General features: G+C 29.6%; 3 protein-coding genes and 1 non-coding gene across 4 annotated transcripts; 3 read left to right on the forward strand and 1 right to left on the reverse strand.

The window, feature by feature from the left end:
* The first annotated feature begins 124 nt into the window (after positions 1-124).
* On the forward strand, positions 125-6,605 carry LOC101203024 (WAT1-related protein At5g64700). Its single transcript, XM_004147336.3, has 7 exons — positions 125-451; positions 597-659; positions 1,114-1,230; positions 4,741-4,993; positions 5,653-5,811; positions 5,986-6,137; positions 6,239-6,605. The coding sequence occupies exons 1-7, from the start codon at positions 252-254 to the stop codon at positions 6,417-6,419; spliced, it is 1,125 nt and encodes a 374-aa protein (XP_004147384.2). The 5' UTR covers positions 125-251; the 3' UTR covers positions 6,420-6,605.
* A 2,888-nt stretch (positions 6,606-9,493) lies between these two features.
* On the forward strand, positions 9,494-14,019 carry LOC101202788 (WAT1-related protein At5g64700). The gene is made up of 7 exons (XM_031881370.1): positions 9,494-9,715; positions 9,836-9,898; positions 10,914-11,030; positions 12,018-12,273; positions 12,376-12,534; positions 13,161-13,309; positions 13,628-14,019. The coding sequence occupies exons 1-7, from the start codon at positions 9,543-9,545 to the stop codon at positions 13,812-13,814; spliced, it is 1,104 nt and encodes a 367-aa protein (XP_031737230.1). The 5' UTR covers positions 9,494-9,542; the 3' UTR covers positions 13,815-14,019.
* Positions 14,020-16,301: 2,282 nt separating this feature from the next.
* On the forward strand, positions 16,302-16,373 carry TRNAQ-UUG. The gene has a single exon. It is a non-coding gene; the product is annotated as a tRNA-Gln (tRNA).
* A 53-nt stretch (positions 16,374-16,426) lies between these two features.
* LOC101223058 (neurofilament medium polypeptide) lies at positions 16,427-19,546 on the reverse strand. The gene is made up of 2 exons (XM_004147334.3): positions 19,119-19,546; positions 16,427-17,523 (listed from the first exon to the last, which is right to left on the reverse strand). Exons 1-2 carry the CDS (start codon positions 19,371-19,373, stop codon positions 16,765-16,767), a joined length of 1,014 nt encoding a protein of 337 aa, XP_004147382.1. The 5' UTR covers positions 19,374-19,546; the 3' UTR covers positions 16,427-16,764.
* Positions 19,547-22,131: the final 2,585 nt, after the last annotated feature.

The raw sequence follows: 22,131 nt of genomic DNA on the forward strand, positions 1-22,131 counted from the left end.
GGGATGAGTAGTGAATAGAGAGAGAACAGTAAGGGCGTAGCCTAGAGGTGGCCCCCATATGAGAGGATAAAGGCAGTGTCTTTTGTTTGAGAGAGATATCTCTTTTGGAAATAGGAGCAATGATAAAGGAAGAGAAGAAGAAGAAGAGGAGGAGGAGGAGGAGGAAGAGGAGATTATAAATAGGAAGATGAAGAGTGTTCAGAAAAACAATACACACTCTTCAATTCCTTCATATATACATACTTTATCATATGATCATTATGAAATATATGAAGATGGATGAGCATAGAATAGCTTTCATGGCTGTGATTTTAATTCAAGCCATTTACGCTGGTATGTTTCTCGTCTCCAAGGCGGCTTTCGACGTTGGAATGAACAGCTATGTCTTCGTTTTCTATCGTCAAGCCTTCGCTACTGTCTTCCTTTCTCCAATAGCCTTCTTTTTTCAATGGTATATATTTGCTCTTTCTGTAGTTACAATCCAACTTTTCCAGTTAGCTAGCTAGTTAGAGTTCTCCAAAAGTTCGTCTGTTCGTGCTTTCATATACTTTCTCTCGCTCATTTTCTTTTTTTTTTTGTTTGGTTTGGTTTTTCAGGAAAGATGCCCCACCCTTGACATTCTTCACCTTCTGCAAGATTTTTATGCTCTCTTTATTTGGGTATCTTCATTCTTTTCCCTCTTCTATCTACTCATAAAGTAAGCTTAATTATAAGTTGGTTTAATTCTATTTGGGTTTGTTTATCTTCTAATAGTGACTTTTGGTAGAAGGGTGTTGGTTGATGGAAAGGTTTACTCTAATCGAGTTGATCAACTTCTTAATTACAATTTCTGAATTCTTTTAGACGAAGTGTCAGATAAATTCTAAAGTAAAAATTAGAAACACAAACTCATATTGAATATTTTGTAGGACTGGTATTCTTAAGTTTAGAACATTATCCTTGAGTTTTCCATCTTTCTCAACGAATTCCAAACCAAAATCCAAAATCTAAAATAACTTTCTAAACTTGACATGGTTTTTCAAAACAAAGAAACTGTTATTAATATTTTTAAACTTAATTTAAGTAACAATTACCAAACGAGGGCCTAAAATTTAAAATGATTTGAATTTGCAGGATAGCCCTATGTTTAAATCTTTATGGGATTGCTCTAGTGTACACATCAGCAACATTGGCTGCAGCAACTACAAATTCTCTTCCTGTCACCACCTTCTTTGTTGCCCTCTTACTTAGGTATACACACACCTTTCCTAATTACATCATCAAAATAATTCTTTAAATTATTCCCTTCAATATATTTTTTTTTTTTTGCATTTTTTTTTTTTTGTTATTTGGTAATAACACATGTGTTGTTCAAACAGAGGATAATGTTTGAATTGGTGTGTTGTAATTTAGATTTAATTTATAATTAAAAAAGTTAAAAGTTGTTATTTTAGTATAGTTATTACTAGTTAATATATATATATAATAAGAAAAAATGTAAAGTCTTTTATAATGTTAACTTTGTGTCTATACAAAGAAGGTAATTTAATTTATCTAAAAGGCAAAGAATTTATACCTTTTTTTCGTACTTTATTATTAATTAACTTTTTATTTCTCACAATATTAACTTTTAAGAAAAGAGAAAGATTCTATGATAATTCCTTAAAGTCAAAGTTCAATGAAACAGATATAAAAAGATAATTGTTAAAATGTATTTTGGTATACATAAGAGCTAACTAATGAAAATAATTGTTTTTTAATTCATTTGGCTATAAAAAATTCAAAATATTTAAAAATGTAATAAGCTTAGATGACTCATTATAGTATGACTAATTAATTTGTTTTAATTTTTAATTTCTGAAAATTATTAAGCTTGATTAATAATAATTTTGTTTGGTTTTGTAGTCTATCCTTGATACACATTTTGAATATTGAAAACAATTAAGAGCTTTTTTTAGCAATAATTAATTACATAGCCTTTTATTTTCTTTTTTTCTTTTCAAAATAAATGGTTTGTGTGTGTTGTTTTTCACTTTCTTTCTCCTCATAAAACAATTTTATGACAATGAAAAGAAATTTTTCGAAGACTACAATTGAAAGTCATTTTCATATGTGACCTTTAACTTTGAAAACTACATTTTTGCATAAATAAACTACAAAAATTTATAATTTTAATCACTACTTTTGTGACGATCATTTCCAATATGAATGTAAGAAGTGGGAAGTAATTAAATGAGAAACATATTATAATGGGAAAATTGTCAAGTTGAAGAAGGAAATGTATATTCTTTATAGTGGAAAAACCCTAATTTTAGATGAGAAGATCAGCCAAAGATGGTGTCAATGAAAAATAGCAAAAATGTATTTTGGAAATGATTGATGGGATGGATTCTTGGGGTGCTAAGGGGGAAAAAGGGCAACAAAATAACAACTGAAAAAGAAGAGAATAGAAGAAAAACAACATTGTGAGGATAATAAAGTAGTGGCCAATTTTGCCTGTGTATACTGTCCATTTATTAGTTCAGTAGCAAATAAAAATTATTAAACCTGAGAGAATTAGAATTAGGAGGGGATGAATTCAATTTATAGTAATCACTTATCGAAAAAATTTTTAATAACTATAAGATTAAAGTTAAAGCTAAGCTGAGATTCCAATATCACAAAAGCAAACCTAATATAGACAAATATGTGTATTTGGACAATCAATTTTGGTGAATTAAATATTTTTTTTATGGAAGGGCTAGGTTCAACATTTTTTAATTTATCAATGTGTGTGTCTATATATAAAAAACCCTCTGATCTACTTTTTCAAAGTCTATATAATAATCATTTTTCTCTATTATATCAAATCATATACATGAAATGGTTGCTTTAACATTATTTTTTCCCATCATAATATTTTAAAATTTTGGATTATTAATTAAAAGAATTTTAAGAAAACATTGGATAACAGAAGAAAAAGGTTATAAATGAAAAGGCTATGAATTAAATTCTTAAAAACCAAAATAAAAAATAAAAACATTGTCAAGTAATCCTTCATGTTTGAGATTTGGCAAGGATTAGGTTGCTAAAATTAAGTGTATTATATAAAACAAACTTTAATCCTTTTGATAAAAAATAAAAAATAAAAACTCAAACAAGTAAAAAATATATCAAACCAAACAAAGGTGTTATATAAATAATCGATAAATTTTAGTTAAATTGAAAATTTGATCCCTTACCTCCAAATAAAGTTAGAATTTAATGTTGATAAATTTTTCTAAAGATTATTTACGAGATTTCATCGAACTAAAAACCCTAAATTAACTTCTAATTTTAAAAATATAACCCTAACTTCTACTTTCTACTTTCTTCTTGCTATAGAAATATGTTTGTCATTTAACCATAAATTTTATCTTTTATGTTTACCCACTAGAGAACGAAAAGAAAGTTACCATTAACGTTTTAGTGGAAAATCAAGTCATTAACTTTTAAGATAGTAGTTCTAACCTCTCAGTTGAAGATATCGAAGAACCATGTTAAAAAAATTGATACATCTCATAATCTTTTATAAAGATGTATCTAAGTTACTTTCATTGTCATATATAAATTCGTTTATAAATGAAATCTCCAACTATTGAACAGATCATACGTATTTTTTAGTAGTTGGATTATGTTTGCAGTGGACTTCAAATTGCAATACTTGAAATTGATTGATGTAATATAGTATGTGGTAATCATTAAAACGTACAGGTGAAAAGGCATTCGTTTATTGAGTCATTTCATTGCTGAAATTTATAGAACATGAATTAAAGTTGGTTAGTATAGTGAAATAAATAGAATAGAATAAAGAAAAGAAAAAAAAAACAAAACAAAAGTTGATTAAGTTGTGGATTGGATTACACACATTATACACATTTAATGGTCCATTATGCTTTAGTAAACAGAGATTTAAAGTTCTTGTTGTCAATAATGTAATCATTCTATAAAGCTGATCTCTCTCTCTATTTAGTGGAGTCCATAGTATTTTGTCTTCTTCTCAACTTTTCTTCTGTTTTCTAATTTGTTAAAATTTTCTCTCTAATAGAATTTTATATCACACTTAATTAATATGTTATCTTATGTCACCCATTTCTAAATTTAGGTTCAATCCATGTAGGTACTTTGAGTGTAATACTCATATTTTCATAAATTAAACTTTAATATAGAAGTATAGAAATGTAGAATAAAAGGGTTTTGGAAGCAAGAAAGTGCTAAATTACAAGTTTAGTTTATGAACTTAAATTTAAACTTACGTATACTTTTTCATTTTAGGTATAATATGTCCTTGAACTTTAGTATAATAGGTTTATAACATATTCAACAATTTCTTAACATTGTAATTATAACGCATCTATTATCAGCTTATCACTATGAATTAGAAAACATTTATTTTGTCTCTTTTCACTATTGTTTGCTTTTGCTATGAGTTGTTGTCTCAAGCTCTCCTCATATAAATTGACTCTTTTTGGAATGATATATATTGCACTACAATTCTGAGATATAACGAGAGGGGTATTGGTGCACCTATACAGATCCCATGTTGCTAATATCTTAGAACACTATGCTTTTAAGTTTGTGTAGAAATAAGTTAGTGATTTTGTTCTTAAAAGAAAGGTTGAAGATAGATCGAAGACCTATGTTGAAAGTCCGTAACTTAGAGGCGATTTAGATATAATTACTATTTAAATGTTGAAAGGCTAAACTAATTTTTGTACTTTTTATATGTGTTGATATTTATAGGATGGAGGTATTGAGGTTGAAGTCAATAGCAGGAATTGGAAAGTTAGCAGGAATATTATTTTGCATTGGTGGTGTTGGAGTTTTGGCATTTTACAAAGGGCCCCAGTTGAATTTTTTCAACCATCATCATCTCTTTTCCGTCCATAACCCTAATCACCATTCTTCTTCGGTTGCATTACCCAATACTTGGTTGAAGGGTTGCTTTTTGATGCTATCTGCCAATACCTTATGGGGTATTTGGATTGTTCTTCAGGTATCATTTTTCATCTCTCTTTATGTGTGTGTATATACACATTAATTCTTGGGTCACAGTAGCCAATATTGCAATGAAACTCAAAGTAGAACTAGATCGAGTGGTTGGTTAAATTAGCAGTTTTCCCAACAAGTTACTTTTGAAACCTTTCAAATTCACTTTTGACTTCAGTCTATCTTTCTTTTGAATATAGTGAAAATAAGTCCTTTCCCATAATTCCTTTACTATGTCTTTCTTCTTTTTTTCAAGCTTAAAGCCAAATTATAAAAAGATAAAGCAACAAGAATAAAGTAAGAACTAGGAATAAGCTTGATTGTGTACTTCAAAAAAGAACACATAACAAGACAAATTATTAATTCGAAGTTTTAATTTTTAGAATTTAACTCAGAATTTAATTAGATTATTGACGATAATTAAACTGTTTATAATTTTTTTTAAAAAAAAATTGAAAATAGTTAGTAAAATAGTAACTAATTAGTCTAGGATTAGTAATTGCTAGATTTCATCTAATATATTTCTATGAACTAATCAATATACATTGGACATTTTTCTACCTCTCTATAAACACCACTTGTCAATATATATAATTTGTATTGTATAGTACTTTATATATATTATTGATCAGTTGATTAATTTATATATATTATTTTGAAAAACAGGCCTTTGTATTGAAAAGCTATCCTTCAAAGCTTATGTTGACAAATCTTCAGTGTTTATTAAGTTCATTTCAATCCTTTGCTATTGCTATTGCAATGGAAAGAGACCCTCAGCAATGGAAACTTGGCTGGAATCTTAGGCTTCTCTCAGTGGCATATTGTGTAATTATCTCTCTCTTTCACTTTTTCTTTAATAAAATTCACATTTATTTATCTATCCGGTTCCTCGATTGAAGGTGAAGATTGAACCATCACGTTCTAAAAACGTGATTAATATCTTATCTATTGAGTTATGCATGCATGAATTAATAAGTAATAGAAATAATTTTGGAGCAGGGAATCGTGGTGACCGCGGTTACCTACTGTCTTCAAGCTTGGGTTATTGAGAAGAAAGGACCAGTTTATCTAGCCATGTCTACACCTATTGCTCTTGTCATTACAATCTTCTTCTCTGCTGTTTTTCTTGGAGAGAGTATCAGTCTTGGAAGGTACTTAATTAATTACTGAATCAAGAGCTGTTTACATGTATTTTTAAAAGAGCTATACTATTTTTCAAAAATGATACTGAAGTTTTGTGTGTTTTGTGCAGTATCTTAGGAGGATTGTTATTGGTGGGAGGGTTGTATTTTGTGCTATGGGGAAAGAGCAAAGAGCAAAAAATAAGTGAAGGATTGAAAGAAGGTACCAAAGAATGCGACGACATGGAAGAAGGGAAAGATAGCACTAAACTACCCAATGAAAATCCAACATCTTCTGTGGAAAATGTTTGAACTATTTATCATATGAATATGTGTATTTTTTTTTTTTTTTTAAATTTAGGCCTAGATTTTCTATTTTTCAAATTATATATATGGGGGAGGGTTTGCAATTAGTGTAGAAATCGTAATTGTGGGGTTAGATTGATTTTCATTATTACTATGCTTAAATTATATATATATATATATATATATATATATATATTAAGAGAATTAATTATCTATCTGTATAATAAGATCATGATTTCAAAAAAAAGTTCAAAACCAATCATTTGACATTTATATATACATATTCATATTCCCTTTCAAGAATTTATGGAAATCAAAAGTAAAAAAAAAAAAATGCAAATTCTTCTCTAGACAAGAGATAATCACTATAAAGACTATTTAAGGTAGGCTAAAAAAATCTGTCCCAAAACAAATTGGTGCATTTTATGTAAGAAAGGTAATGAAACAACATATCATATCTTCTTCATAAAAAAGATATGGAGTAAACCAAAGAACCATTTCTATTGGGAGCACAATTTATGTTGATAACTTCATGGCATAACTCAACACCAGTTGCTCCATAAATATAAAGACACGAAAGGGCGTGATCTCTTCAATCTACTAGTTTGCCATCACCTAAACACTACATGGTTGAAAAGAAACAACAGGTTATTAACAACATCTCCAACTCTTATCTCTATATGTGGGAGAACATCTGCAAACTCACACTCCAATGGTCCACCAAACACAAGATTTTCAAAAATTACTTTACTTCTCTATAATTGCTCTAAATATTAGTGCTTTTTGTTAGTGTTTTTTTCTGTTACATTTTGGCTTATCTATAGCCTTTCTGTAATTTAAACATTTCTCTTCGTTGCTTTATTGAATATAATCTTGAAAATGACAAGGACACTAAGAAGGTGGAGATACTTGGGTGCATTTACTGACCTACCCAGTACTATTTTCTAAAAAGAATATACGTATTCATATTTATTAATAATCTTCCTAATCACATATTTAAAGACTTTTGATGCGAATAGGCTTGGACTTGGTTTGTTTATAGAATGTACATTTTAGTCCAATTAATTGGATTTTAAGTTTAATTGGTCTTTGGACCGATTTAACCTTGAAAAAGTGAAATAGTTAGTAAATTTTCAGTTAACAATATGAATAGCTTGATAAGTAGTAAAAACAAATAACATAGAAAACTTTATTAATCCAATCGGGTGAAATTCACATACGTCTCAAGATTTTAGTTTAGATAAACAGATATTATTAAGATTTAAATGAGATACCCACTTTTAATAAATGAGAAGAGACTCCTTCTAACCTAAGTATTTTTTTTTTTTTTTTTGGTTATTAACAAAGAGGAACTAAAAAGAGTTAAAGTTAAAAACAGGCTCTCCCTGAAGTAGACGACCTTAAAAATCAACTAAGGTAGTTTTTGTTACATTTTGTAAAGATTCTTCACGCAATATGGAGCTTTTGTAACCTCTGTGAAGAATACCTTGAATGGCAAAGACCTTCTCCTTTATATAAGGGGAGAAAGACAAAAACGAAAAAGGAAAGGAAAACCGAATGAACTTGATTTCAGAGAGAGGAAGATCGGTGGCTTGAAAAGAGATGACCGGAAGCTGTTGAAAGAATCTTCTTGAAGATGCAAACAGGAAGATTTTTTATCTTTCTTTAAATAAAAAGAAACTATTTTTAATATCTGTACAAAATGTAACACCAACTATTAATATCAAGATTATTTATAATAAATGTAAGAACCCAACCTTGTCGAGAACATGACACCAAGTGAGGCACCATTTTCAGTCCCATGACACACTACTGTCAACAGATCACCTTCCCAGATAATGGGCTGGGAACATTCTCGTCTTTACTTGAGGAATATTTTAAGAAAAGTGAGTATTGAAAATGCACAACAAGTAACCTCTCAAACTGGGTCGATTATAGGCCTAGCAATCACATGCAATTTAATTAAATGTGATTTTTGTCACATACAGTTAATGCTCTTAACTTCTTGAAAATATGCCACCAAGCAGAACCATAGTCTTAAGTCATATTCACATTGTTAATTAACAGATCACCTCGTGAAACACCAGAATCATTCTCGTCTTTAACTTGAAAAATATTTTAGCAAAAATGTGAATATTTAAATACTCAAGAAGTAACTTCAATTCAACTAGGCAAGACCTAATAATACACACCTGCAACAAAATGTTTACAACTCTAATGGGATCCACACCAAGTGTACAAAAGCTTAACTTTGGTTGACCATGTGAGTGTAAAGTTCAACCCAAAAAATGTAAGGTCGGAACACTTGTTTGAAGATTATTAATTACTTACCATGTCGTATAGGTTGGTCAAGTTGGACTATTTATAGGTCCTTTATTGTCTAATTAAAAGAACTTGGTGTGTAAATACATATATGCATATATCAAATGTAACATAGTAAGAGAAAAACTAAGAGATCACCGTTTATCATTCTCATGAATATCAAATGCGCCTAGATTAATTAAGTTTAACGATTTTAGAAATGTGTTGAATTTATATAAGAATTGAAATCTAGATGATGTGATATTTTGAATATAGAGACAAATATGTTCAAGTGGAACTTATCTTGAAAATGAAAGAGAAGTTTGAAGTCAAAGAAGTCAAGCTTAAGGCAATATATATATTAAAAATTAATAAGCTAAATACATCATGGATAACATTCTATTTATACAAGAGAGAAGAAAAAAGATAAATTCAATTAAAGCAAATTGAAGTTTCCAGAGAAAATGAGGTTGAAGAGAATAATATTCTTATGTTGTGTAGTATCTTGAGTCTCATAAGAGAATAAGTTTTTTTTTTCTTAAGTTTGTAAGGTTTAGAATAAATGTACTAGAGTAGGCTCCAACCCTTCACATTATTGGCATATATAATTAAAAATGGAAATGGAAAGAAAGCATGAGTAGTGGATTGAGAAAGAGAGCACTAAGGAAGGAAAAAGCTAGCCCCATGTGAGAAAGAGAAAGCCAAATCCATCTGATTTTTGGAAAGATGTGAAAATAGATATAGAAGCAAAGCTGAAGCAAGTAAATTATAAATAGGAAGCCAAACAAATGAAGAGAGTTATGTATATGTAAAAGTTATTTATCCAATATGGGAGAAAATAAAAGATGTTTGATGGTAACCATTCTTATTCAAGCCATTAACGCCGGCATGTTTTTGCTTTCAAAGGCAGCATTCAACGCCGGAATGAACCATTATGTCTATATCTTTTATCGCCAGGTTGCCGCCACTGTCTTCCTTTCTCCCTTCGCCTTTTTTCGATGGTAAAAGATATATACTCTCTTTGTAACGACCCAACTTTTTTAGATCTCGTTACACTTGATTATACAGTTCTTCTTTCTTCTGTTTATCATTTCGTTTTTTCTGTTGTGTTTGTTTTGTAGGAAAGACGCCCCACCTTTGACATTCTTTACTTTCTGCAAGATTTTCTGGCTCTCGTTGTTAGGGTATATATACATATATCTTCTTTTCCCCTCATATAACTAATTATATGTTGCTTGGATTCAAACTATAAAATACACCAGAAAAATACTTAATAAGATTTCATTTGATTTTTTGGAATTGCATTTCTCTTGCACCATTTTCTTTTCCAATTACTTTTAGATAAACAAAATATAACATTTTGATTTTTAAGCTGTCGTGAAAGTAACAAGGATTTAGTTCTTATATTTAAATTTGTGTAAATAAATATTAGTGTACTTTAATTTAATGAAAATTTTTATATGTGTAGGTTGATGAGTAGTAGACAATCAAATTTATTTATAAATTATGAAGACTTAGTCGTTACGTAATAAAAATTATTGATGCTTATTTTTTATGAAAACTTTTACGAGAAGGGTTATTAAATTATTAAAAATGGTAAAATTTTGAGACTAAATTGTTACTTATAAATATTTAGTAGGGGCATTTGCAAAAATAACAAAAAAAATATAATAATATGATCATGTTTTCTAAATTGTAAAAGTAACAAATTTAAGGTGAATAACCATCGTTGAGCCTTTGGTATCCCTTCGATAACTGTCTAATAGTTGTATGATATTATCGATTACTTATCATATTTGTCATATTCGCAATACAAAAAAAGAAAGTGCTTTGAGATGTTTTTTTCTAAATTTTTTTGTCATCTGATACAATTTTTTATTTAACAACTAAGTTGTTACAAATCCTAAAAGTACAAGAACTAAATGTTACTATAAAGTTCATAGACGAAATTATTATTTTCATGAAAATTCAGAGACCAAAAGTGTTTTTTAATCTTTTAAGTAGTTATACCGATCACGATAGGTAATAGTTTTAGTTTGTTTTTACTTTTATTTACTTTTTTTTTTTTTTAATTTGACAAACACATGTAGAAATCAATAGATAGATGTAATGTTTAGAGGGTTGATTTTTAGAAATATATAAAATAATTAATAATAAATAGTTACTAATCTAAAAATTTGAAATCTTTTTGGCATGTAGGATAGCCATATGTTTAAATTTGTATGGAATTGCTCTTGTGTACACGTCAGCAACACTGGCGGCAGCAACGGCCAATTGTCTTCCTGTCATCACCTTCTTTGTCGCGCTTTTACTTAGGTACGCACTTCCTTATTTAATTATATTTACGACTCAACAATATATAAGTGCAAACAATAATTCTCTAAAATGAGTTATTGTATGACACATTTTGAGTGGTTTAAAAAATAAAGTCACAATTAATAGTACTCATATCCCAAAACTAGCTAGCTATCTAGTTAGGCGAGAGATTCATATAATGTGAGTGTTCGAGGACTCTTTTATAATCTCCATCATGTACAACCTACTGTTATATACATAAGAGCTTGAGTATAGTTATGAGTTTATAAGGGTGAAGTAATTTCTTCTTACCTTCTCTTTATTCAATCCTTCTTTCAATAAGTTCTCTTTAGAGTTCATAATATTGTGTTTTATTCTCAACTTTTTTTTCTTCTTCTTCTTTTGTTATTATAATTATTGTTATTATTTTTAGTTACAGTTATCTTTTCACTAATAAAAAAATTTGTATCACATTTAATATGACATCTTATGTCACACCCACATTTATATACACTCTTTAGTTAAATACAATGTGGCTACTTTATGAGTGTAAAACGCATAACAAAAGGTCGAAATATGTTGAAAGCACAGAAGATTAAATGTTATGGATACGTTATTGTCTTACTTTAAAAAAAATTAAACGTTAGATTACAAGTTTAGTCTTTAAATATTAATTAATATATACGTGTCTAATAGGGTGTACATAGTTTATCATGTTGTTCTAAATCTTAAAATATTTCTTGGACATCTGTTTGAGCTTTCATTTTCTAGCAATTATTAAGATTATGAAATTTTATTAGAGAAAATTAACCTTTAAAACCTTCAAATTTGTGTTTAATATGTTTTTGAATGAATTATTTTAAGAGAAATCTTGGATTAGTTGTTAACGTAAAAATTGAAAGGTTAGAAACTTATTATTAGTTATAATTTTGTAAGTTTAAAGACTTATTAGATAGTTTTTAACATTCTTCCTTGAAAACCTTTCTTTTTTTTCATTGATACTCATAGGATGGAGGTGTTGAGGTTGAAGTCAATAGCAGGAGCTGCAAAGCTAGCAGGAATATTATTTTGCATTGGTGGTGTTGGGATTGTGGCATTTTACAAAGGCCCCCAATTGAATTTTTTTAACAATCATCATCATCTCCTTTCTATCCATAAACCTAATAATTCTTCTTCTCTTCCATTGACCAATAACTCTTGGTTGATGGGTTGCTTTTTGATGCTATCTTCCAATACCTTATGGAGTGTTTGGGTTGTTCTTCAGGTATCGATTTTCATTCTCTCTCTATATATATATATATTCTTCTAATAATTTGTTTGGCTATATCAATTTTAGTTACAATAATTATATTGGTTGACAAAACAGGCAATGGTATTGAAAAGCTATTCCTCGAAGCTTCAATTGACAAATCTTCAATGTTTATTAAGTTCATTTCAATCATTTGGTATTGCCATTGCAATGGAAAGACAACCTCATAAATGGAAACTTGGTTGGAATCTTCAGCTTCTTGCAGTCATATATTGTGTAATTTTGTCTCTAAATCCACTTTAATTTCCTCCTTTTTCTTAGCTTTTTTATTATTTCTCGAAAACCCTAAATATCTAACTAATTAAGAACTCAGCTGTTTGGTTAGAATTATAATTTGGGTTTTAAAAGAAATAAACTTCATACTATTAACTTGATATATATATATATACATACACACACTTGTTTACTTTAGAAAATTTATAAATATCAAGATTTTGTTTGTGAATGATACTTTGCCTTACCTATATGTTGTTAAAATATATATATCTTCTTTGGTACTTATAGATCAGTTTTTATTTGGGTTTTCCAAATGTTACACATTTATTTCCTAAATTATATTGTTCTGACGGTCATAATTTCACCTTTGAGATTTGAACTTTTTTTTTTAATTTACCCTAATTTTTTCATTAAAAAAATGAAAAAAATTAAGATGGCATAGTTGTGTAACAACTCCCTGTAATGTTTTCTGATCTAAAATCACTGATGTTTAAGAAAAGATTAGATAATAACACCTTTCATGACACTTGCGTCTTTTAAGAACATGAGAAATGGTCGTCGATCGTCTTAACTTCTAAGCTATGCTTGATTTGATGAATAATAATAAAAATAATTTTTGGTGTTAGGGCATGATGACCGCGGTTACGTTTTGTCTTCAAGCTTGGGTTATTGAGAAGAAAGGACCTGTTTATTTAGCCATGTCAACCCCTTTGGCTCTTATCATCACAGCCTTCTTTTCTGCTATATTTCTTGGTGAGAGTATCACCCTTGGAAGGTAATTACATAATTAAAGATTGTTTATATGTACTTTTTTAAGGGTTTATTTTTCAAAAGCTATTCATCTTCAAATTATATTCATGCTTCTCACGAAATAATAGTTAAACCAAACAAAATTTTCAAACATAACAAAATTATTATTCAATGATAGACTATGATAGACTAGTATATATATCATGTACTACTAATATACACCAATAGACGTTGATGGTAGTTCTTCAAGATATATATCCTACAACTATCCTATCATATTGATATATAAACAATGATGTATCAGTTTTACCCTTTAAATATAATATGGGTGTTGTGTTTTCAGTACTTTAGGGGGAATGTTGTTGGTGGGAGGGCTGTATTTTGTGCTATGGGGAAAGTGCAAAGAGCAAACAATAAGTGAAGCATTGAAGGAAGATACCAAAGAAGGCAACATGGAAGAAGGGAAATATATCACTAAGTCAGACAATGAAAATAGCCACAAAATGTTTGAATTCACTTCAAGGATTTAAATATTTTAATACAACTGTGGAGATGATAGATTGAATGTTGGAGGGGTGATTCATAGGTTTAGAATTAGGGGCTCTGGCATTTGAAGCCAAACAGTCATGTTTGTTCTCCTTGGAATAAAAATTCATGCGAATAAGATTTAAAAGGTTTGGAAATATTTTTTATTAATTATTATTATTGAATGTTATATGTTCTAGAATTTTTTTTACTTCACCATCTTATTAATAATCGTTGACAACAATTGTTAGCCAACTTCATAATCAACTGCAATGACTGATCGACGGTCACAACAACCGATCGTTTTAACCGTCTAATTTCGGATCTTGATCATCGGCTATGGATCATCTTGACCATTGATTATCAATTATCTTGATCATTGGTGACCAGTCATCTTGATTTCTGGTGACCTATTATAACTTTGGATGTTACTGTCGTTGAGTGAACATCTTGATTGATAACAACCAATCGTTATCGTTAATTATCAACCTCATGCCTATTAACAAGCCATCGTAGTGATGGTCAATAGCCATAACCCTTGACGACTGATTGCCATGATGGTCATCGAAGACAAACCAATTGTCTTAAAATTGATGACCATTTGATCGTCTTCACCATTGATCAACAACCATCTTCACCAAGACTTCCTACACTCTTTCCCATAGATTACTTTTTTTTCTAATTCAATCTAGAAAATTCGTCGACCAACTTCAAACACCACCCTAGTGATCATTGTCAGTTGACCACTAGGTGTCATTTCTAATAAACTACCACCACTTTTGCAACTGCTGCAAACCTTGAAAATTAATAAAAATTAATTTTTGAAAAGCTTTTTTTTCTATATACGTCTTTGATTTAATCCCAATAATATTTTTTTAAAATACTCATTTTTTCACTCTTCTATTTTCTTTTCTTATAACTATTATTATTATATCATTTTTTTAATTATCTTTTTTCTATTCTTTATTTAAAATTAATCTATTTTTCATTTTAGAAAATTTTGTTTATTTTGTTATATTTTTCCAATGTAAAAATTGATGACCTATGTATTCACTACAAGAAGAACTACCTACTATGACAGTTGTATGCATCCCAAATTGAAAGAGTGAAAGAAAACACTATCACAAAAGCTAAAAAACCCCGTTTTTGGCGGGAAAAGACGAAATTTTTTTAATTTCACTTTTTCGCGACAGTTATTTTGTGTCATAAAAGATGCAAAAGATAATTTATTAAAATAAAATTTAGTTTAAATAAAAAGTTTATTAAAATCAGATTTTTTTTCTAATTCTAAAAACATTAAATAATTTATTTATTAAAATAAAACATCTTCAAAACCCTTTTCTCTAGCTCATCCTCTTCTTCTCTTCTTCTTCATATCTTCTTCTTTTTTTCTTCTTCTTTGTGGAAGATCCATGTGTCGCCCCTCCTTGATTTTTTTTCCCTTCCGATATCCATCTCTCTCCCTCTCTCACGCACGCCGAAAACGACGATACTTTTCGTCAACGACAAGTCCGAAATCCCTCTCTTTGTGATATTGAGTATAAATCAAATGTTAATATATTGGTAATATAGTGAAAATTGTAATTATATATCACATATATACTATGGATTATTTTTAGTTTAATAACATTTTTCATTTTTTTAGTCAATTTAACTAGAAGACTTCAAACTTAGATTAACTTAAGAAAAATTGTTTTTTTCAAAAAAAAAAAACTCGTTTTTATTTAATAGACCTCTTTTGATAAAAGTGGTTTAAAATACATTGCATGATAGAAAGACGATCATAACTATGGTTAAATATAAGTCTACTTGACTTTCGTTTTTGCATAATTCATTCGTTTATGCTTATTTTGAAACATATTAGACTTTTTTTAATGTTGTTTGACTAGAACTATCGTAAACTTTATCCGATTACATGATTTGTTATATTTTGTGAATGATTTGTAATATTTCTATTTAGACCATTCATGTCAATGCAATGTAATCAAAATTATTGTTATCTAATATTAAATTTTTTTCGTTTTTACATTATTGTCATTAAAATCAATAGAGTCAAAAAATTGAATTAGAGGTACAAAGTATAAAAAAACAATCAATTAAAATTTTGATACAAAATAAATTTAGGACATACAATTAATTTTAAAAACTAAGAAAATCAACTATCCATAAATTCTAAATCGACACTTTAAATACATGCATCAAAAAATCGATATTTCTAAAATCTTGCATTCCAAACACATGCATTTGTAATACCCATATATCAAAACTCCATTAAATAAGCCAAAATTCGAACCTACGCGCCAAACGACCCTTTAACATCTGATTACAGGGATTCATATTGTGTTTAGTAGACTTTTTGCTTCTATTTTTATCAATTTTTATTTAAGTCACTACTTCATGCATGGAAATCTCATAAACAAAACTTGTTTGGAACAATTTAAATTACCAACTAGTAGTTCTATTCTCAACTAGTGGTTTCGTAGCCAACCAGGGGTTCTATGGTGTAGTGGTTAGCACTTTGGACTTTGAATCCAACGACCTGGGTTCGACTCCCGGTAGGACCTTTTATAATTTTGATATGAAAGTTTTAGTACAATATGAGGCAAATTCCAAAGAAGAATTGTAAATATCACATTTAAATTTAAAAAAGGGCATTCTATGTTCATATTAATTTGGCAAACTCATATGTCTCTACATGCAAAGACAAGGAAATAGAATGTGCAACTCAATGAAAAACCAACAAATGATATACAAATAAAACAATAGAAACAAAGCCTCTCAAGAAGTTGCTTTATAAACCACATAATAACAATCTAAACCTTGATCATGGCAGATTCCAGCCATTGTTTCTTTGGGTAAACTTAACTTTCTTCCCAAATAATAAAAACCCAAGAAAAAAACCATCTCCTTTTCACTTTCTATACTTTCCAATCCCAAATAATGTCTCACTTTTCATCAACTTGATATTTTTTCCTCAGCACTTACCTTCACTACTTCATTCTTTACCTCTGCTGGTTCGGCACTGGTTTCCGTAGGTGCAACAGGCTTTGGTTCGGTTTCTTTCGGTGTCTCTGTCTCAGTCTTCTTCACATCACTGCTATCATCTTTCTTCTTCTCAGACGTAATACTCTCATCTGGTGCTGGTGTTGCTTCAACTAATGTCACTACTTCAGCTTTCTCGACTTTCTCTGGTACTTTTACTTCTTCTGATCTCTTTTCCTCGGATGTTTCACTCGTTGGTGTAACATCAGATGGTGAAGGTGCAATTACTTTCTCCACAGTGATGGTCTCGGAAGTTGTCGTAACATCTGTGACCTTTATCCTTTCATTTGGAATTTCAGATTTTTCAATCTCTACGACTGGATGAGGCGCCTTGGTCTCAGTTTCTTTGGTTTCTACTACAGTTATAGGTACCTCCACCTCAACTTCTTCGGTTTGTTTTTCAGTTTCTACTACAGTTTGAGGCAACTTCGTCTCAGATTCTTCAGTATGTTTTTCGGTCTCTGCTATGGTTTGAGGTACCTTAATGTCCGCTTCTTCAATATGCTTTTCCTTTACTACTACAGTTTGAGGCACTTTTGCCTCAGGCTCTTCAATACACTTTTCGGTTTCTACTTCAGTTTGAGGTGCCTTAATGTCGATTTCTTTTGTTTGTATTTCTGTCTCGGTTTCCCCAATTGGCTTCTCACCGTCAATTGATTCACTCCCTTCTTTCTGCAGAAGATTCAGAATTTACATTTAGAACAATTTAAGAGGATCATGAAGGAAGATTAAGAATATATGCAAAGAAACTTTCAGCTGTTATATATGATATTTTTCAATACAAAATTGCTCTGAGTTGATCAAACCAAACCTTGTGTCCGAACATTGGAACCAATTCAAACCAACAACTTCGAAGCATAGCTACACCTAAGCTAGCTGACTATATATAAATACACATCTCGTTTATATACACAATCAAATTGGACACCCACCAATTGTCAATGCAAGATCATATTGATGAACAGTCATTTTCAAAGGCAATGCATCGCATCTCCAACAAACTATTGATAAAAAGAAACTAACGAAATTTCTTTTGGATATAGGAACTCATGGCTTTCCTATTTGGCATCTAAACATTCTACATACAAACCAAGATACTACATGGAAGCAGAGACAATAAAAAAAAAGAGGCCCATGGAGGGTTCATTGATGACCCTGATCATTAAGGACAACTATCAACATAAACTACAAATCAAAATTTTACTCAAAGGCGACCGCGTTTTTACTGCTTGAAGGACTGTTTAGCTAGGGGCCAGGGGACATATCATATCCGAACGTGCGGGTGAAAAATGTATCAAGCCTTTCCCCATCAAGATCACATGGGAATGAAAGAAACTTCTATAGGGTGCAGCCAAACATGTAAAGTTGAATGAGGTGTGAAACAATCAGAGAATGGAGGCAACACATGAGCAAAAATAACAGAAGAAAGAGGAGAAAAATAGGATGGCCCCTCAAGGAAAGGACACTTTTGTTTGTCACCAAACGAATGGTGTTGTGGAATGGGAAGATTCCATGTATTGATAATCTTAAGTGTAAAAGATTCGGACTTAAAATTATCAAGCCTCATGAATCCTGAGTACTGTATATTAGATAAACAAACGTCCAATCAAAACAAACAGAGTTGTTGAATCGAAAAAGGGACCATTGAAAAGAAGTTGAAATTTTTTCTCTGAATCTCTAAATTTTAGGGTGCAGACAAGTCACAATTTATAAAGAACTGTGCCACTTTTGTAACATATAATTGCATTTCTTTACTTTGCTTTTTCACCTTTGGGAGGACTATTCAATTCTCTTTACTTCCAAAAGAGGATAAAAGTTTGGTTGTGGAAAAGAGTAAAGAAATCTGTTTGCTTCCCGAGAAACCGCCGAGATTCGCGAATAAACATGGAGGGTTAAAAATAAATTATGAAAAAAGCTATCACAAAACGACACAAGTTCATTGAAATTTATTCCAAATTCAGAAACACGAGGTATCAATAACATAAACTCTGCCATTTTCCTTAACAAATTTTCCCTAATTATATTTCTCGAGAACCAAACAGCGACAACGACAGAATCCCCTAATTTCAAAATCAACAATCACAGTCCTCCACTTCATTCAACAAACAACGAAATTAAAAAAAGATCAAGACGAATTCCTCTTTACAATAATATTAATTTACACTCAACAAACAAACATTAGATTTCAACTCAAAACTGATGAGAAATCGAAAATCGCCAAAGAAATAGAAACCAAATCGAAGGATGATTCGAAAAATAAATAATACCTCCTTAAATAAGTTGCTTAGTGAGCGGCGTTTAACACTCTGATCATCCACCTTATCGTCGTCAACATCAACAACTTCCTTACCTTTATCGCTTTGGTCCCCCTCTCCGGAAACCTCCACCGCCTTAACTTCAACTGTTTTCTGAGGGTCAACAGCGTCGAGAACAGCAACAGCAGCATCAACATCCTTCTTCTCGGGTTCCGGCGCCGGAGCGAGAGCACCGTCGGCCTTGGGCTTAGTTGCACAAGCACCCATTTGGGGAAGTAGGAGTAGTGATTGGATTGAAGAAGAATTGAAGAAAGATAGAGAGAAATTGAAGAATTTATAGAGAATGAATTTGTTTTGAGTGTTCTGTTCCGACAATATTTCTACGGCGAAATAGAGAGATAGAGAGAGAAGAGAAATGGTAGTGATGAGGCAAAGTCTTATTTCTTTATTTCTTTATTTCTTTATATATATATTTATTTCTTTATTTCTTATTTAATAATGAAATGAAATTACAGCGAGGCATTGGAGGTATCTGAGCTGGCTATATCATTGTGGAGTTTGTTAATTCCAAGTCGTCCCATGTACACCTCAGCATATATTTTTCCTAAAACAAATTAAAGCAATAAATTCAAATTTGTGACAAACATTTCTCAACACTCAACTATTTCTTTTTTCATTTAATAAATTTTGTACTTTAAAATTTTATAAACTATACTCAATTACCCATATACATACTTATATATATATATATATATATATGATTTTTGATCAATGATCTTCTTTTCTTTTCTGTTTCCTAAAACTAAAATAACTTTTTTTAAAACTTCTTTATTTTTTCTTCATTTTTAATTTCGTTTAGTAATTTTAAAAACAGATTTTTGGTTTAGAAAACTAAAAAAAGAATTAGTTACCAAACCTACCTACTTTTATAAATTTTCTTTTTAAAATATAGAAAATGAATAGGTTACCAAACATAACCTTTCTTCAAACTTTTAATTTTGTATTTAATAGGTTTTTAGCCTATTCGGTATTTAAGAATTCATGGTTTTAACTTACGTAACCAAGTTTTATTAGAGATGAAATTTAATTTTGTATGAATTAAACTTTTAAATATGATAAGAATTTATTAGGTATACAAAATTGAGAGCTTATATATCTATTTGTACTCCTTTAAGGTATAGTCGGTTTGGAGTCGATTTGGTGCAATCGGTCGATGTCCATCTCTAGTTATAAAACTAGTTAAATATGATATATATTTTCATGATACAATAGACTAAAATGGAACAAATTTGATCTCAATTATAAATTAAGAGTTGACATATAATAAAAGTAATATCAGACATAAAATGTAGAGCACATGTGTCAAGCTCTCATTATTGGGACTCTAATCCCATCAATGTATCTTAGTGAATAAGTTATTGTTGTAATCACCATTGCTCTATATGATTATAATCAATTAACGATTATTATCATGATCATATTAATTATTATCATTCTTTTTCTTTATATTCCTATACTTTCAAATATTACACAATAAATGTAGATTCATATTATATTTTATATTTATTGTTTTTGACTAACATATATACACACAATCTTATACCTAAAATTAAAATATATCTCTTTGCTTCTACTCCATTTTTTCTAATTCTCAATAAATATTTTGGGCCCTTTAAAAAGTTGTGTGTTTGTGTGATCTAAATCATACTTAACTATTTTTATTTTTCCTAATTTGAAGACAATTTTAAAAATAACTAAAATTCAAACTAGAAAAAATATATATAATCATACAAATATTTTTGTTTTCTGTTGAACAAATGAAGAGTAGATGATTAAAATGTTAACTTTTTGTTAATATCTTTTATAGCCAATCATATTCGATAATTACTAATGATATGGAGAGAAATGGATAGAAATAACATAATTATATATATATATATTAGTGAATCATTTATATCTTACTACTTAATTTTAATTGGATCTAAAAAGAACTAATTTTAATCAAAGAAAACATTTTTTTGCACATAATAAATTTGACAGGTGGCATGATTGTACACTTGAGATTGACTCTTTATTGGTAGGATTTGACCTTTTGTAGCTTTGTCCTATATATTCTTTTCCTTTTCCTCCCCTTTCTTTAAAAATCAAAATAGGTAAATTATAATAATTTGTAGTGTTACCGTCATTCCCACAAACCAATACGAGTTGTTTTAGGATGTTTTGTTCCTCACTCACATGCATTCTAAACAAATTTTCAAGAAGTTATTCAATATGTTATTGTTTCGAGTTAAACACGTTTAACTTTGGAATTCTTATGATCGAACCATCGAAAAGAAAGATGCACCTTGTTGATATAAATATTGACTTTTCATTCTTTTAAGTCTTTTTTAACCTTACTTTCATGTTCGCAGGATTCTTATCATTCAAATGTGATATTGATTCATTTATGTTTATCTCCTAAACTCATAGCGTTACAAAAAGAAAAAGAAAAAAACCAGTGAAAGACAACAATTTTGATTCGAGATCCTAACAACTTAAAATTAGAAAATTTATATATATATATCGAAATATACTAAATGTGAATTTAGTGATTTAGACGATGTGAATGACCGCTTCTTGGTCAATTAAAAATGAAAGGTATATATAAATTTGCAATAGCAAGTGGCCTATTTATAAAGTTTAAACTACATTAAAAGTTTTTGCTTTGTTTTATGAGGTTTGACTCTCTCGTACTCGTACATTGAATTTGTTGAAGTATGTCTTGACCTCATATTAAGAGGTTACCTTTTGCAAAAATATATATAATATGCATGTTTATACACTGAAAACTAACGTTTATTGCATAATTTCTAACACAACTTTTTTTTTCTAAAAAAACATGGGTAAAAGGAAAATACAATTTTAAATTTTGAAAAAAATATATTTAATTAGGATATTAGGAGAATAGATTATGCAAAACATCACAAATAAGAATCATGATTAGTTCAATTATGTTAACAAAATCCTCTTACATATATACACATGA

This window comes from Cucumis sativus, chromosome 2 (assembly GCF_000004075.3).
Source record: "Cucumis sativus cultivar 9930 chromosome 2, Cucumber_9930_V3, whole genome shotgun sequence".
Taxonomy (NCBI): Eukaryota; Viridiplantae; Streptophyta; class Magnoliopsida; order Cucurbitales; family Cucurbitaceae; genus Cucumis; species Cucumis sativus.